Here is a 15651-nt window from a genome sequence, read left to right as displayed (position 1 = left end):
TAAAGTAATTCCTCATAAATATCTAGTGACAATTTATCACAAACTAGAAATTGGCGTAAGTAAAATCGTGATAACTGGAACAATTGGTAGAGGGTAAATAAGGAATGCTAATATGTACATAATTGCATATCTTTTTCTCGTTTTTTACACAAAAAAATTTAATTTCTTAACGATAAACTCCTTTGAAACGTTCGAAGTCTACAATGATGTTTAAATGAAACTTATTCGAAATAAATTTATCCACGAAGAGCGAACAACTAATGACAATTTTAAAAAATGTACTCGATCGAGGATTACAGTACGATGAGGGAGTAACACAGGTACACTGCGAATTTATCTCAGTCGTCATCACTGCAGAAAATATTTCCCGTTGCAGCCGCCATTTAAATTACAGCTGAATAAATCTGTCGTGAACACATAACAGGAGTGACTGCAAATAGCTATTGCGAAAATTCCAACAAAATGGCACGCGAAAAAAAATTCAATAGATTCAATTTTTTTGTTTAACTTTCCCGTGGGTTTTCGTTGATTAAATAATTATTTTTGCTGCAACTTCTTCTGGCCTGTTAAAAAATCCAATGGAAAAAACTTATACGAGAATTTTTCTATTGAATTCCTCTCCTACGTGGCATGAAAAATTAATTTTCGCTCTTTTTCGCATTTTGAACGCACACAACCGTAATTCGTTCTCAAATGTGGACTTGGACAGAGTTGTTCGTAATCTCTGATGAAATAGACACTAGTATTTTTCATCGCATGATCATAGAATTCTTTCGTAGAAGAGTAAATACGCCTCGCGTTGTAACACACTCGCCTCGTCAATTTCCATTACTCTGCAAAAATTGGTAAATGCATCTTTTTATTACAACTACAGCCTTACGTGATGTGAAACGTAATTATCAATTATTATCAATAATATGCAACGTTAAAAATAAAATTGCACAAAAATTCGAAAAAAAAAAAATGTACCTGGAGTCAGAGACGTAGTACCACCTGCCAGGAGGTGGTTGTATTTTTTCCTGGGGGTCTATCCTCTCAGGCTCGACGACTTCCTCGCCATCATTAGCCCTAGCCTTGGGTAGAAAAGCCCACCTGGGATCATCGGGCTGCAGGGGCTGCCTAGCCTTGACATAAGCTACATAATGACCTCCATGAAGAGTTCCACTGTGTTCAACAACCCCATAAAGTGAGTAAATCTTCGCCCTGTCATGACACTTGCAGACAGGAGCCAGATCGAGAATCATGGGGAACGCCACGTGCTTGGTAACTTTTCTGAACCCAAATCTCTGTGACTGGAATCTCTTCAAATGCAAAATAAGAACAGCAGGAACCCTGGAGACGAGATACTGCTTGGTGCTGGACGTGCACACCATTTTTCCTTTTTTTTCTTTATTTTCCCGAGCAGTGCAGGCCTCGCACCCCACCTTATTGCTACCACTCATCAATTCCCTCGCAGTGAATTGATTCAGGCAGGACTGAATGGAGCACTCGCCACTGGCCACCTGATAACTCGTTGGAGATTGATTTGAAACTGACATATTCCCCATTCCACTTGTCACCTCATTCATTCCATTTCTCATCTCAACAGCAGTTAGTTTCTTCAAGGGATCCTCAGCCTCTGATCGACACTCGTCAGTCTCAGCCTCTGAGAACCTAGAGGATTTATCTTTCCTGTCTTCAACCTCTGGTCCATCATTGATGACTAACGTGAAGGTCAGTCTCTCCTGAGAACTCGATGTGGGACTCTTCGAGGTGATGGGGCTGCTCAGGGGACTTCCGGTGGCCCCAGGACTCATCTCAGAGTTGACGATGAGAGACGTCGATGGAGAGAGGTCTGGCAATGCCTCTGAGGCTGAACTCACTGGACCCTCCAAATTCATCTCCAGGGATGGATTATTTAGTCTTGATTCCAATGTCTCAACCCCTGAATTATACATGGAAATTTCTCTCAATGAATTCTGAGTCTTTAACTCATCCTCACCGCAGGGTTCCCCAGGAGATACAGGACTTGTGACAGTGGACACCTTCTCAGAGCTGTATCCAGATTCGATGACCTCATGAGATGCCCCATCATTCTCGATATTATCCTCAACATCAGCATCACTCTCCTCTGACTCAGCCTGACTGGCCTGATCCACATTATTCCGACTGACTCCCGATTTGTTGATGTTAGTGTAATCATTCTGTCGATTTCTCCTCGCAGGCTTCTTCCCCTTCTTCAGTTGATACTTGGAGGGTCCACTGGTATTCCCCATGAGGTCAAAACTGTCTTCGAGACCGCTGTTTCTGCGTTTCCCCACCACTGGAGGCTGTGGCTTGTCCATCAGAACTGGAAGGGAGAGGTCGAGGAAGGGCTCAGTTCGTTGAGAGGAGTGATGGCAGTCCAGACACTCCAGAGTAGACACCAGTACCCCCCGAAAGACTGGCTCTGATCCCAGGTGCCTGGCACACGCCTGATTTCCATAAAACTTCACCTGTGCCTTGAGATTTCCATCGATTGCCTGACGTTTTATCTTGTCATCGAGACCAATTTTCTTCAGAATAATTGCCTGATACCTCCTCACGTCGTCGTTTCTCACGTGCTCCAGGAGATGACGTAGCAGCTCGTGGGAATCATGCTGACCTCCATCCATGCACTGGGACGATTTTTTCTTGAAGGAGTTGAGGAGTTCGGAGGGCCTGTACGCCTGATTGCTGTCTGAGCTCTGCATATCTGTCAGTGTTTTCCAGAGGGTTGCAGTGAAATTACCCCACCCCTCGAGCTTTCCCTCGATTGGTGGCAAATCCATCTCCTCTGCGTCATCTGAGGGCTTGCATTTGCCTCCTGGAAGCACGAATTTCACGTCTGGCTCCCGCAAATCCTCCAGAACCTTCACCAAAAAGGGTGTTTGCGCCAGGCACTGCAACACTGAGTTGAAAAAACAGGTGTTGCCCAGGTTCACAAGCCCAACGACTCTCGTCAGGCTCGTCAGGGGTAGCTGCTTTTCTTTGGTGGATGGAATGGACTCGTGAGGCTTTTCAGCACAGGGCGAGGGAATCGCGGGCTGAGGGGACGTGTACGTTGTCGTCGCCAGTTTTTTTATGAATTCCACTATTTCGAGTAATTGTTTTCTGCAAGAAATCCATGAAGACACGTGATGAGGATCAACCTTTTTTTTTTACTAATAACAATAACAATAATTGTTATCTATGAATGAAAACATGAAAATATTATAATTTTCGTCAAGGCAAATATGAGATATCGAGAGTTTTATTCGGATAAAAAATAATTTTACTTCAGGATTAATTCTGTTAGGGAGGTTATTGGTATTTTAACTAACCTACTGTCAGCTTTAACCGCATCCTCGCACGCATAACACCATATACTCCACCGATGGGTATCGATAGCTAGACAGTGAGAATCACTGTGAGGTGTCCTGAAATGATGCTCAGCATGTTCGTTCAAAGACCGCCCACAGGCTTGATTCCCACATTTGAGGCATATCCACAGTGGTTGGATCAATGGGGTCATCTGCAAGGGTCGGCAATCAATGAGCCATTAATCAAATTGGAAATCATCAAAAGTCAGAGTTAGTGATTTTCACTGACGACTTACCCCATCATCGTCATCGACTTCGATCTTATTGGTATCGACTTTACTACACGTCGCGCACTCCGTTTGAATTCCAACTTTTTTCAGAACTTTTCGAAGTGCATTCATATTAATGGACTTCATGACGTGAGGGCACTTGGGTCCATCTGCAAGGAGAAATCAATTGATCAAGTGTCTCCCACACGTTTAATTAAAGTTTTTCGATGTAGAACGAGTGATAAATTTTCTAACCTGACTTGTTGTCCTCCCCAGACTCCGATGAATGAATACTCGCATCATCATTGACATCCGGTTGACGATTTTTCCTCTTCCCCATGACACCTCAATTATTCTCCACCCGAAATAAATAAACCAGTTGACCTAATTACGAATTAACAAAACGTGATTTAATCGGCTCCCATGCATTACCCACATCTCATGCACAATTGATCCTAAGAGATTGATGACTGCTCGTGACGCATAAATCAGAGGTCTGATGACTCGTCCCTCTTGACTTGAGAGTTCATTACTGATGTGATTATCTCAACAGAAAGATTTACCCGTTAGTTTGTCTCCTCACAGAACAGCCGAATTTATTATTGCGACCTCATGGTGCTTTGGCAATGGCAGATTGTCAAGGTTTACTCCACTTTTTCGACTTCTTTTTTATAGTGGTAACCAGATGAGAGTTGTCTTCGGCTGTGATCCCGAATAATCCCGAGCGCACCTCGCCGTGGCCCACGTATGCGCAGTGACGCTAAATCGTCGCACTCTGAAAAAATTAATTTCTCAGATATTCTTCACTCGTTCAATTTTATTTAATCCTCTACCAATCTCTCCTCCAACAATCTGAGAATTGAATACATCCGAATTTTCCCTGAGATTCCAGTAATTATGACGGGGAAAAAATGTAAAAAATCAGCTGGTTTGGACCTAAAATGAGTTGCGCGCCAAAAAGAGGGGTGCCGAGCATGCGCGGGCGCGAGTGTCGGTGGAAATTCGGGGCCCGAGCCGAAGTCCTCTCTCATCTGTTCGAGATTACAGTAAATTTATTGTCTGAAACAGTCTGAAGTCCGACGAATTTGACTGCAAATCCTCGGACTCCTTCACCTGCTCCAGTGCCCTGAGATATTGTATATTTTTTATTTATTTATGCCAAAAGACATTCGATATTCTCCGTTTGTCTACAAACGAAAATAATTGAGATTATTGTTGCTACGATTGTTGAGGCTTTACTTGAGGAACGAGATTCGGAGTTTACTTACGTTGAATACAAATTCTCGAGAGAGAGATTTTTGACAGTCGATTACTCGGTGATTGCCAGGGTGAACTTATACTCTGGAGTGGACAGAACATATTCAACCTCAATTAAAAAATTAACTCGTGTACTCATTGGAGCCGCTTGAAGAAGATTTGAGGAAGTTATGAATATTCTGTCTACAATTTGAGTCGACAACAAGTGTTTTGGATTTTTTGAAGTGAGCTGTTCTGTTAGTTTGAAGTTGGAGCATTTCTCATGATTGTTTACCTCGGTTGATGGCTAGAGTCGTTAATTTTTGGTGAAGTCAGAGGATTTCTCAATTTTTAAGAGAAAAAGGTTATTAGTGTGGGCGTTTCCTTTGGGGAAATTAGACGGTGGACATAAGGACGGGAAATGTCGAAGAACAAATTGAATCTGACACTGCCACCGGGTTCGATAGAACCGGTACCAGCAGTATCACCATCACCACCTGTACCACCTCTTCCTACTTATGCTGAACCACCAGTTATTCCTGAGTGAGTTTTTAAATGATTCTTTTTTAGGTAGAGGAAAAATTAAAATGATATTTACCCCTTTGATTCCCTCTGTGACGTGTGAAAAATATGGCAATCCATTTTTGTAAATAAAAAAATTTCGTTTCAGTGGAGTGATGGGAAAAATGAGCATCGACGCTATTCAAGAACGACTGGAAGAACTGGAAATGGATGAGGAGCAGAGAAAAAGATTAGAGAGTTTTCTAGGACAGAAGGAAAAAGTCGGAGAATTATGTGACGAAGATTTTGAAAAATTAGGAGAATTGGGAGCGGGTAATGGTGGTGTTGTAATGAAAGTTAGACATAAAAAATATGGACTGATAATGGCGCGAAAGGTGACTCGAAACATTGAAAATTAATTCCACGTGATCGAAGTATTTTTATTCTAACCAAAATCACTTGAATTTCAGTTGATTCATCTGGAGGTGAAGCCAGCGATAAAAAAACAAATTATACGCGAGTTAAAAGTCCTCCACGAGTGCAATTTCGCCCACATAGTTGGATTTTACGGTGCATTTTACAGGTAAAGAATTGAGTGAATAAAAATAAATTTCGAATCCTCAATGAATTAATTGAATTCAATTGCACAATTTAATAATAATCTGAAACATCAAGCACATTGATATTAATGCAATTCAATTGTTCAATTAATGAAACAACTATTAAATCGATTATTCCATCGAATTTTAATGTTAACATTTATTTCAGTGATGGAGAAATTAGTATATGCATGGAGTACATGGACGGAGGATCTCTGGATTTAATTCTGAAGAAAGCTGGAAGGATACCAGAGCCCATCCTAGGCACAATAACATCAGCAGTAAGTAATAAATAAATCCTTAACTAAAGTCACAGTAAAACTTGCAAAATTACCACCAGCCACAAACCCCTTAATATATTGATTAATAATACGTCTCCCTCTCCATGATTCCCCCTGGATAATTTCTGATATACCACCTCCTGACTTCGTCATAGCTCCACAAAAATATGCCCAAGGGTAGACAAGGTAGAAACCAATACGGATCGAGAGGCATTGCCTTGAGAACCTTTTCAGTTCCCGGTGTATACAGCAAAATGGCAGTCAAAATAATTTCAAAGACAAACGAAGCATTGAGAAACCAATTAGTCATGCCCTGTTGAAAAATGGAATTTCTCCTCGTCTTGCACATTACGAGATCGATCATCTGAGTAGTGACAATTGATATGAAGTACCCAGTTCTGGCTTCATTCAGGAGATCCATTCGACTCTGATAGGTCCAGTGCTGGCCATACGAGTCAATCAAATCAGTAATAGCTTTATTCTCCCATGACTGCCGGAGTCCGAACAAATCTAGCGGCAAAAACCCATGGAATCCAAGAATCATGAAGTAGTTCAAGAATCCAGCGAGTGCTTGGCACATACCAATCTGCCCATAAGCAACCGATATCAATCGTTTATTCACCAATTTGTCGTACTGGGGATTCCTGGGTGCTCTTTTCATGATGTCCGACTCGGGTTCCTCATAAGCTAGTGCAATTGCTGGCAACAGGTCCGTCCCAATATCGATGCACAAGACTAATTCAATGACAAAGGGTAATGGGATAGCCAGAATAATGCTACACAGCATTGGAATCATCTCTGGAACGCTAGACGTCAAAGTGTAAGCAATTGATTTCTTCAAGTTGTCGAATATCAATCGTCCCTCTTCGATTCCAGTGACGATTGATGCAAAATTATCATCCATCAGGACCATATCAGCTGCATTCTTAGCAACGTCTGATCCAGCTATTCCCATGGCAACACCGATATCAGCTTTTCTCAGAGCTGGAGAATCGTTCACACCATCTCCAGTCACAGCTACTATTTCCCCAAGTCTTTGACAGCTCTCGACGATCAGGAGTTTTTGCTGGGGAGACGTTCTCGCGAACACGATCTCCTCGTATTTTCTTATGATGCTGTCCAGCTGGTGACTTGGCATGGTCCTCAGTTCCACTCCTGTCAGAACGATCGCTTTCTGCAATAAAATTTATTTCTTGCATATTTTTCATTTATATTAATTTGATTCTATGGTGAAGCGGTAAAACAAGTCATAAAATCAAATGATTGAATAATTACTTTCTGTGACAAAAATCATGACACTTGTATTCAGTGAAATTTGAAAATTCGAAATTTTTGAAAAAAAAGTAAACGACGGATTGATTTTTCCCACTTCACTCAAGATTGATAAAATTCATTTCTGCGAACTCTTTTATCGCTGCGCTCCTCAGAATTCTGGCTGATAGATCTATCCGCGATAATGTGCTGTTCGTAATGCACATCCTCCCCTTCTCCAATGATGCCTACAGCCTTGGCAATGGCCATGGCAGTGACAGGATGATCACCAGTCACCATAATAACTTTAATTCCAGCTGTTCGACACGTGTGGACAGCCTCAGGCACCGAAGGTCTCGGTGGATCAATCAGGCTTATCAGCCCTACGAACCTGTACCCCTTTGCCGGAAAATTATAATTCTTCGGTGAAGACGTATCGAACACATAATTAACTGGATATTTACTCCCTGGAAGAGGTAAATCGCAGTAGGCGAGAACTCTCTCCCCCAGGAAGGCAAGTTCTGTGCAAGCACGACGCGACTCCTGGATATCAGTGCTTGTCAATTCCCTGGTGTGTCCATCCATCGCAAGAATTGTCCCACAGAAATCAATTATGACTTCCGGTGCTCCTTTCATTATCATCATATATCCATCCACCTCTTGGTGAATTGATATCTGATATTTATTGGTCGATGTGAATGGAATCTCAGCGACTTTGGGATAATTCGATCGAAATCTCTTGGTTTGATGTACGTGCTCGCAGAATTTTAGAATTCCACTCTCAGATGCATCACCTATCACATCTCGATCCTCGATTCTCGTGAAACCATCGAAATCACTTTGAAATTCGGCGCGCAGACAGAGTGTTGCTGCTTTGATCATGACATTGAAAGCTGGTTTCTCCAGTAATAAATCTCTCTCGGCACCGAGGGACCAGAGACCCGCTGGAAAATTATGTCTGACATTGCCGAACCACAGGTTTGACACTGTCATTTTATTCTGCGTCAACGTACCCGTTTTGTCTAAACAAAAATCACATCTCATTACTGACAAGTTAATTGAGTAATTCCAGTCTCGATCAGACGTTTTGACCTATTACCTGAGCAAATGGTCGATGTAGATCCAAGAGTTTCCACAGCCTCCAGATTTCTCACCAAACAATTTTTACTAGCCATTTTCTTGGCCGTCAGTGTCAAGCTCGTTGTCACAGTGACAAGCAATACCTCTGGGACATTCGCTATGATAATCCCCAGGAGATAAGTGAAGGCCTTCACCAGATTAGATTCAATCATCAAGGACAGACCAAAAAAGGTAAAACCACAGAAGACTGCTATCCACGTTATGACGTGGACAAAGTGATTGATCTCCCTTGAAATTGGTGTCTCTGTCTTGGTGACTTTAGTGGTGAGACCGGCGAGTCTTCCGATCATTGTTCTGTCACCTGTCGCTATGACTATTCCACTGCCTTCACCAGCAACAGCGTAAGACGAGAAGAACGCGATGTTTTGGGACTCCAAAGGATTTCTGTCGGTTGGATAATCACTTCTTACCACTGGCTCGCTCTCACCTGTTAGACTCGAATTTTCAACTCTGAGGCCAGTGCATTTTATGATCCTCAGGTCAGCTGGAATTTTGTCTCCAAGTCTTATCTCCACTCTGTCCCCAAGGACGATTTCTTCTGTTGGAATAGTCTTTTTATCACCCTCTCGAATTACTAGAGCGTAAGTTGGTACCATTTTAGTGAAGGATTCCATGACTTTGGAGTTCTTGCTCTCCTGGATGAAGGCAAAAAGACCTGAGATAATGCAGATGGCTATGATTATCACTCCGAACCACTCGATTCCCGCTTCGTCGTCGTGACCCATGAGCTCTTCGAGCCCATACAGAAAGAAGCAGAGGCAAGCGCAGATCCACAGAAGTGCAGCGAAACCAGCGAACATGCATTTCAAAAGTTTTACGTACTCTGGGGTTTGCTTTGGTGGACTCAGACAGTTTCTCGTTATCTCCAGGCGTTTCGATGCCTCTGCGTTAGTCAAACCTCTCCTTGGGTCTGTTCCCAGCTTTGTGCAGAGCTTCTCCAGGGAAATTATGTGATCGTCTGTGGAAAACTCTTGGTGGAGTTCGTTGATCTCGTCGTCTACTGATTTCTTTTTTGTGGAAAAGTGATGCGACTTTCCTCGTGAGGTTGATGGTTCATCGGACATTTTAGATTTTTAGGGGTTTTTATCGGGGTGTAGGTTGACCTCGAGTGGAAACAATCGAAGGAAAAACAGATTTTTTCTTTTGTTTGAGAATTCGAAAGGTTTTCTGCTGTATATTTTTTACGTTTTCACCTTCAGGCGTGTTTGAAGACAATGAATTTCAATTTACTTTGCAGGTACTCAAGGGACTGAGTTATTTGAGGGATAAACATGCGATAATGCACAGGGACGTCAAACCGAGTAATATTCTCGTCAACAGTGCTGGGGAAATAAAAATATGTGATTTTGGGGTTTCTGGGCAGTTGATCGACTCAATGGCAAATTCTTTCGTTGGTACGAGGAGTTATATGTCGGTAAGTGCAATGGAAAGAAAAATATCAAGTGGAGAAATTAGCAGTGAGGTGATAAAAGAGAAATATGAAACATGATGAATTTTTATTTTGTAGCCAGAGAGATTGCAAGGCACTCATTACTCTGTACAGAGCGATATTTGGTCTCTGGGTCTTTCTCTGGTGGAAATGGCCATCGGCATGTATCCGATTCCACCTCCGGATACGAGAACTCTCGTTTCGATATTTGGACCACAAGTTGCTCCACCACCCGCCGAAAACACCTCGAACAATGTTTCAACACCAACGAGTCAGTCACCTTCGCATAGTATGATTTATCGAGAATCAAAACTATCGCACTGAGGGAAATACAAAATTCACTGAAATCAATGGATTAATGAATTTTTATCAATTGTGAAGAATATGCCTCGCATCTCATCCCACAAAGTTTATTTCATTGTAAATTTTTGGGATTCTCGAAATTTTTATTTCACTCAGTGCGAGATTGCGGGTGAACAGAGAGAATAAAACGTGGTAATTGATTTTCCAGATGCCAGCAGTCCACGACCCATGGCCATTTTCGAACTGTTGGATTATATAGTAAATGAACCGCCGCCTAAACTTCCACCTGGCATTTTCACAGATTCATTCATGGATTTCGTTGATCGATGTTTGAAGAAAAATCCCGCTGAGCGTGCGGATTTAAAAACTCTCATGGTGAGTCTTCTCCAAAGTGAAAATTTTTTTTTGAAGACTTATTACCGATATCTTATCACTTTTCATTTTTTTTCTTCGTGAATTTCTGAGTTTTTCCTCAGTTCCCACTGTTTTCACTCACGAAATCCACCTTTTAGAATCACGAGTGGATAAAAAAAGCTGAGTCTGAAAACGTTGACATTGCTGGATGGGTCTGCAGGACAATGGACCTCCAACCAACCACACCAACTCGTTTAGCAAACGTACAGTCCTGAATAAATGTTACTCTTACATACTTGACCACGTACATACGCGTTCAGTACTCCTAAGTCACATTTGATTTTTTCTCCCCTGCCGTTAAGTGCCCCCCACGCAATTTTTAATTTCCCTTTTTTATGTCAGTGGTGTACTTCTCTAGTTTAGCAGTTAATTATCTTTAACAACGTCAATAGACATTAACAAAAATAGTGGAATTACGGAGAAAATAACGAAACGATGTTGTCGATTAAATGTATGCATCACCACTGCATTTAGAGGAATAATTTAATTAACATTTTTACCAGTTTTAGTGTCTTTACCCTCATGAAAGTATGTAAGAAAAAAAAATCTTGTTATAGTTATAGTTTATTCCTAGTACCATTGATGTTTCATGAGCATTGTATTTTTCCTGTGATAAGATTATAGAAATACGGGGGAGGAAATTAATTCCTCGTGTATCTGAACCACAGAATATGTGTGAGAGAGAGAATTATGGAATTTATTTCACATTTTTGTCATTCACGTATGAAAAATAAATGGATAAACGTAAATTCTCTGCGAATTTGGATTAAATTTCTTAGAGACATTGCACATTGTTTCTATTTAATTTTTTCATACGTGTCAATGAACGTTTATGTATAGAATTGGTACCTGGAAGCAAGAGATTTTTTTTCAATTAATTTTTTAAAGGGGAATGCGATAGAGATAATGAACGAATATATTCAATAGTAAATAATAATTAAAAACTGTTCACTCGAATACGCTTGCACTAGAATTTAATGTTGATGACATTTATTTCTCCCTTTTGATTACATGGAATTCGAGATATGGCGTTTACGAATGGAGAAAAGTTGAAGTGAAAAAAATATCGTAGAGGGAGTGAAAAGAAATAAAAATCCTCGATCAATCATCAGATTAAAGTATTTATATGCTCACAATAAGTGTCGCATTGTGAGATAAACAATGCATTCAGAAAGAAAAATCGAAAAAATCCTATTTTGATGAATCCAGAGTGAATTCTGCGTACGAGCAGTACAATATTGCAGAATAAAATAATAAAAACCGAGATTGAGTATTAAAAAAATGTTGCTCGTGTGCCTCAAGCGCTCAAAAATAATTCTCCTTGTTTGTACGCTTTTTTCTGCGCCGATGTAATACCATTTATGGCCGAAATACACCGATTTAATGTGGTTATCTGAATTAATTGTCGCATAACTGAAAATATCGACAGCTTAATATCATTTCATCAATTGCATTATGCGATTTTATTGATTTTATGTAATTGAGTCTGTTAAGCTATCGATATCCTCCGTTGAATGGAAAAAATAAAGGGAAGATCAAAGAATAAAATAATGGTGTTATTTATTGTTATTTATTATCCATATCTTGAAAATGCAACACTCGACATTCCCACAATTATGAACACTGAACTCGAAATACTGACATTTTTCGAAGAGAAGCCAATTTCTTCCTTCATTATATATTCTTTCAAAAATACCGATAATTCCTGCGAGGAATTAACAAAATAAACTCCTGTGAATAAATAACGAAATAAACTCAGATACATTAAGCACACAGTCAAAAGTAAATGTTAGAAATACATGCTAGGTACAAAAGTGAAAACTTATCAAATATTTTTCCTTTGGGTTCTTCCACTGCCATTCAGTCTGTGAGCGAGAAAGATAAACTCAGATGCATTAAACATAAAGTCAAAAGTAAAGTAAATGTTAGATGTACATGCTAGGTACAAAAGTGAAAACTTATCAAATATTTATCGTTTGAATTCTTCCACTGCGATTTATTCAGTGAGGGAAGAGAGTGTATAACACGATATAATTACGAAAATCATTACGACGACGTTAAGACGGGTCTATGGAACTTTGATGGCAGTAATTGTATATAAATTGTTCCAAAGCACTGTTAGAAATTCATTTCCAGCATTTAAGTGGGGAATGTGGAATTTTTTCGTTGCCTGCAAAATGAAATTCCAATTTCCAGTGTTTAATTTCCCAGACATTTCCCTGAAATGCCAAAAGAATTTTCACAGCGAATCGACCTAAATTCTTCAAAAAGGAAAAAAAACTACAATTACGAAGAGACTTCACACAATTATCACACATCTGTTCCCATTCTCGAGTTGGTTCCCAAGGACGAGCATAAAATTTTTTCTGCGTGTAGAGTAATTTTCAGGACATATCGACATTAACGATTTGTAAAAGTGGAGACACCCCCAAGACTTGTGACTTCTTAACATTAGTCTGACCAACAATAAGCTTGAGCATTAAATTATTTGTTCGTCGTTTAGTGATAGAAATAGCAGCCTGGATAGTTAAATCAGATATGGAAGACCTGGAAAGATCGAGTAACACGAGATTCGGTGCCATTCTAATGAGATCGATAGCCCCGGAGTCCCTGACAAGAGGACATTTGCAGGCCTTCAGAACCCTCAAATTGTGGAGAGTGGCGAGAGGTTTATCGGTCACTTGTGTCACCCCACTTATCACCAAAGTCTCCAGCTTTGACAGTGCCGATAAGCTGACAATGGCCCTATCAGTGACATTCATGCACCCAGTAATATCTAAATAATTGAGTTTTTTGCAATTTTTAGAGACATTAACGAGAAAGTCATCAGTGACACAAATATGATGACTGAGATTCAGATGCTCGAGATTCTTAAGATTGACTAAATGATTCATATGTACGGCAGAAAACATTGCGTAATCTCCACTGAGCTCCAGGTGTGTCAAACTCTCGATTGTTCCAATAGCTTTTAAAGAGCTGTTTAACAAACAAATGCAGGATTTCAACGTGATTTTCCTCAAAGCAGTGAATTTTACGACTGCAGAGTCGAAGTGAGTTGACTGCAATGATATGCACCTAGACATGGAAATCTCTTCAATGGTGTCAGTTGGCAAGTATCCAAGGCACTTTCCATTAATTGATTCATCCTGGATTTCAAGACTCTGTAATTTCGTACTCATAGCAAATAGCTGTGACAGATTCTTTTCACATGGACCATTCAATGACTTCATCACGAATTTCGTCATGTGCTGGCAATTTTTCATGAGAGAAGCGATTCCAGAGGGTGAAAGTTCCAGGCCTCTGATATTGAGGAACTCAAGATTGGGACAGAATTTCCCAACGATCGTCAATGTACTGGACGTCAAACCATAGGCAACGATTGAGAGGTCGAGGTGTGCAAGGAATTGTCCACACTTCATTAGGACTTTTCTCAAGGTATTAGTATCCAACATTTGAAGACGAGCTTTTGGGGAGATGCCCCAGTGCTCTTTCACCAGGTCCAATTTTTTTACCGATCTCCACGACTCTTGGGCGAGGCTTTGCCACCTTTTGCATACTCTCTCTATTCGGACTCTGTCCGCAATTGGAAGGTGCAAGAATATCTCAATGAAGCAGTCGTCATTGAGAACTTGGATGGGAGAGTCATCCTGTGGCAACTGCTCTACTACCTCATCCTCGTGGCCCTCCTTGTTTTTCAGGAATCTCATCTGATTCTCAAGGCTATCTGGCTGATGCCACGTATCAGCTGGTGATACTCGAAGGATTCTGCAGTGCAGATGCACCTCCATCTTCTTAGCAGCCTCACGAGCTTTTACTGCAGCATCAACTCCGCTGAATGTCACGAATGCAAAACTACTTCTTCTCTGGGTTCTCTTGATGTAACAACTGTCCACCTTTCCAAATTTCGAGAACAGCTTCTGCAGATCTTTGTTCGTCGTCTGTAAATTCAAGAGTTTTCCACTTCAATCCAAGGAAAACCGTTATTCAAAATTTTTTTTATTAATTCAAACATGTAGTTATGACAAATGATGAAAAAATGGTATTGATTTTGTATTACTGCGTTGAATTTTTAAAACTCACACGTTCAGCCAAATTTCCGATGAATAATTTTCTGATAGGTACACCTTCCTCTGTAGTTGAGCTGATCCTTCCACGATGCAACATTGGGTAAAGAGCTGAAGCTACTAATAATATTTTACTTCAGATTATTCTGTTACAGTATATTACGTAACAACCGCGTAAGGAATTTTTTTGGATCTAAAAAATTCATAACGCGTGTGTTCCGTGCACTATTTTACATTCTTGGGGACGTAATCACGTGATTCTAACCTTCCTTCTCTCGGTAGAATCGCGTGATTACCGGCACCGATGACATTAATGTTAATAATTTCATACCGTGTATCAAGCTCATCAGCTCCTCCATGAGAAGACAGTGTGCGACATTGTTCATTATGAAACAGAAAAATAATTGGCCAATGGTACGTTTGACCGTTTCGATTTGTCTGGCAATTTCTTTGTGTCTCGCAAAAGCTGTGTCGTTTTTACTTCTTCACCCAAAGGACGTCTCCACCTCTCTCATTTTATCCCAGCCCTACCCCTTTCTTTCTACTGCGCAGTCGATTTTATTTCCTGGAATTCGGGGATTGGTGAAATTCCCAAAAATTATTTAGAGCATCTCACCAGCGAGACGACATCTATTTTATCAACTTCCACCTCCTGAATTTGCACGTTCGAGAGATGGCACTACTTGCGCCTTTTTGACTTTCAGAGTTTTTTAGTTTTTTAGTTGAACGACTAAAAATCCATAAATTACATATAAAATATAAATGTAAAAATTGATATTATCCAAGTCGAGAGATTTTATTCATTTTACTTTTGTTATCTGCATTTTGAATGTTTCCCCATTTTTTTTTTAATTAAATTGTTAAT

At 40.4% G+C, this 15651-nt stretch overlaps 4 protein-coding genes across 8 annotated transcripts; 1 reads left to right on the top strand and 3 right to left on the bottom strand.

The window, feature by feature from the left end:
* Window positions 1-574: 574 nt before the first annotated feature.
* Window positions 575-4269, bottom strand: Usp16-45 (ubiquitin specific protease 16/45). 4 transcript variants are annotated; one of them, XM_011306898.1, is made up of 6 exons: window positions 4005-4269; window positions 3824-3923; window positions 3596-3738; window positions 3321-3511; window positions 970-3111; window positions 575-833 (listed from the first exon to the last, which is right to left on the bottom strand). In XM_011306898.1, the coding sequence occupies exons 2-6, from the start codon at window positions 3906-3908 to the stop codon at window positions 761-763; spliced, it is 2634 nt and encodes an 877-aa protein (XP_011305200.1). In that variant the 5' UTR covers window positions 3909-3923; window positions 4005-4269; the 3' UTR covers window positions 575-760. The 4 variants fall into 4 exon arrangements, with proteins under 4 accessions (XP_011305200.1, XP_011305199.1, XP_011305201.1 ...); XM_011306897.1 differs by having other exon boundaries at window positions 3824-3952; window positions 4132-4269; XM_011306899.1 differs by having other exon boundaries at window positions 4132-4269.
* Window positions 4270-4607: 338 nt separating this feature from the next.
* Dsor1 (mitogen-activated protein kinase kinase 1) lies at window positions 4608-13007 on the top strand. 2 transcript variants are annotated; one of them, XM_011306893.1, is made up of 8 exons: window positions 4608-5347; window positions 5475-5700; window positions 5776-5888; window positions 6074-6185; window positions 9814-9990; window positions 10084-10276; window positions 10517-10683; window positions 10821-13007. In XM_011306893.1, exons 1-8 carry the CDS (start codon window positions 5226-5228, stop codon window positions 10935-10937), a joined length of 1227 nt encoding a protein of 408 aa, XP_011305195.1. In that variant the 5' UTR covers window positions 4608-5225; the 3' UTR covers window positions 10938-13007. The 2 variants fall into 2 exon arrangements, with proteins under 2 accessions (XP_011305195.1, XP_011305194.1); XM_011306892.1 differs by having other exon boundaries at window positions 10084-10294.
* LOC105267792 (sodium/potassium-transporting ATPase subunit alpha-B) lies at window positions 6194-9807 on the bottom strand. The gene is made up of 3 exons (XM_011306891.1): window positions 8536-9807; window positions 7590-8458; window positions 6194-7359 (listed from the first exon to the last, which is right to left on the bottom strand). The coding sequence occupies exons 1-3, from the start codon at window positions 9638-9640 to the stop codon at window positions 6268-6270; spliced, it is 3066 nt and encodes a 1021-aa protein (XP_011305193.1). The 5' UTR covers window positions 9641-9807; the 3' UTR covers window positions 6194-6267.
* On the bottom strand, window positions 12277-15368 carry LOC105267794 (F-box/LRR-repeat protein 7-like). The gene is made up of 3 exons (XM_011306894.1): window positions 15118-15368; window positions 14803-14906; window positions 12277-14660 (listed from the first exon to the last, which is right to left on the bottom strand). Exons 1-3 carry the CDS (start codon window positions 15170-15172, stop codon window positions 13107-13109), a joined length of 1713 nt encoding a protein of 570 aa, XP_011305196.1. The 5' UTR covers window positions 15173-15368; the 3' UTR covers window positions 12277-13106.
* Between the last annotated feature and the right edge of the window lie 283 nt (window positions 15369-15651).

Source organism: Fopius arisanus, unplaced genomic scaffold, assembly GCF_000806365.1.
Source record: "Fopius arisanus strain USDA-PBARC FA_bdor unplaced genomic scaffold, ASM80636v1 scaffold00050, whole genome shotgun sequence".
NCBI classification, from domain to species: Eukaryota; Metazoa; Arthropoda; class Insecta; order Hymenoptera; family Braconidae; genus Fopius; species Fopius arisanus.
Note: the sequence above shows the minus strand (reverse complement) of the source record. Positions and strands in the feature narration are given on the sequence as shown.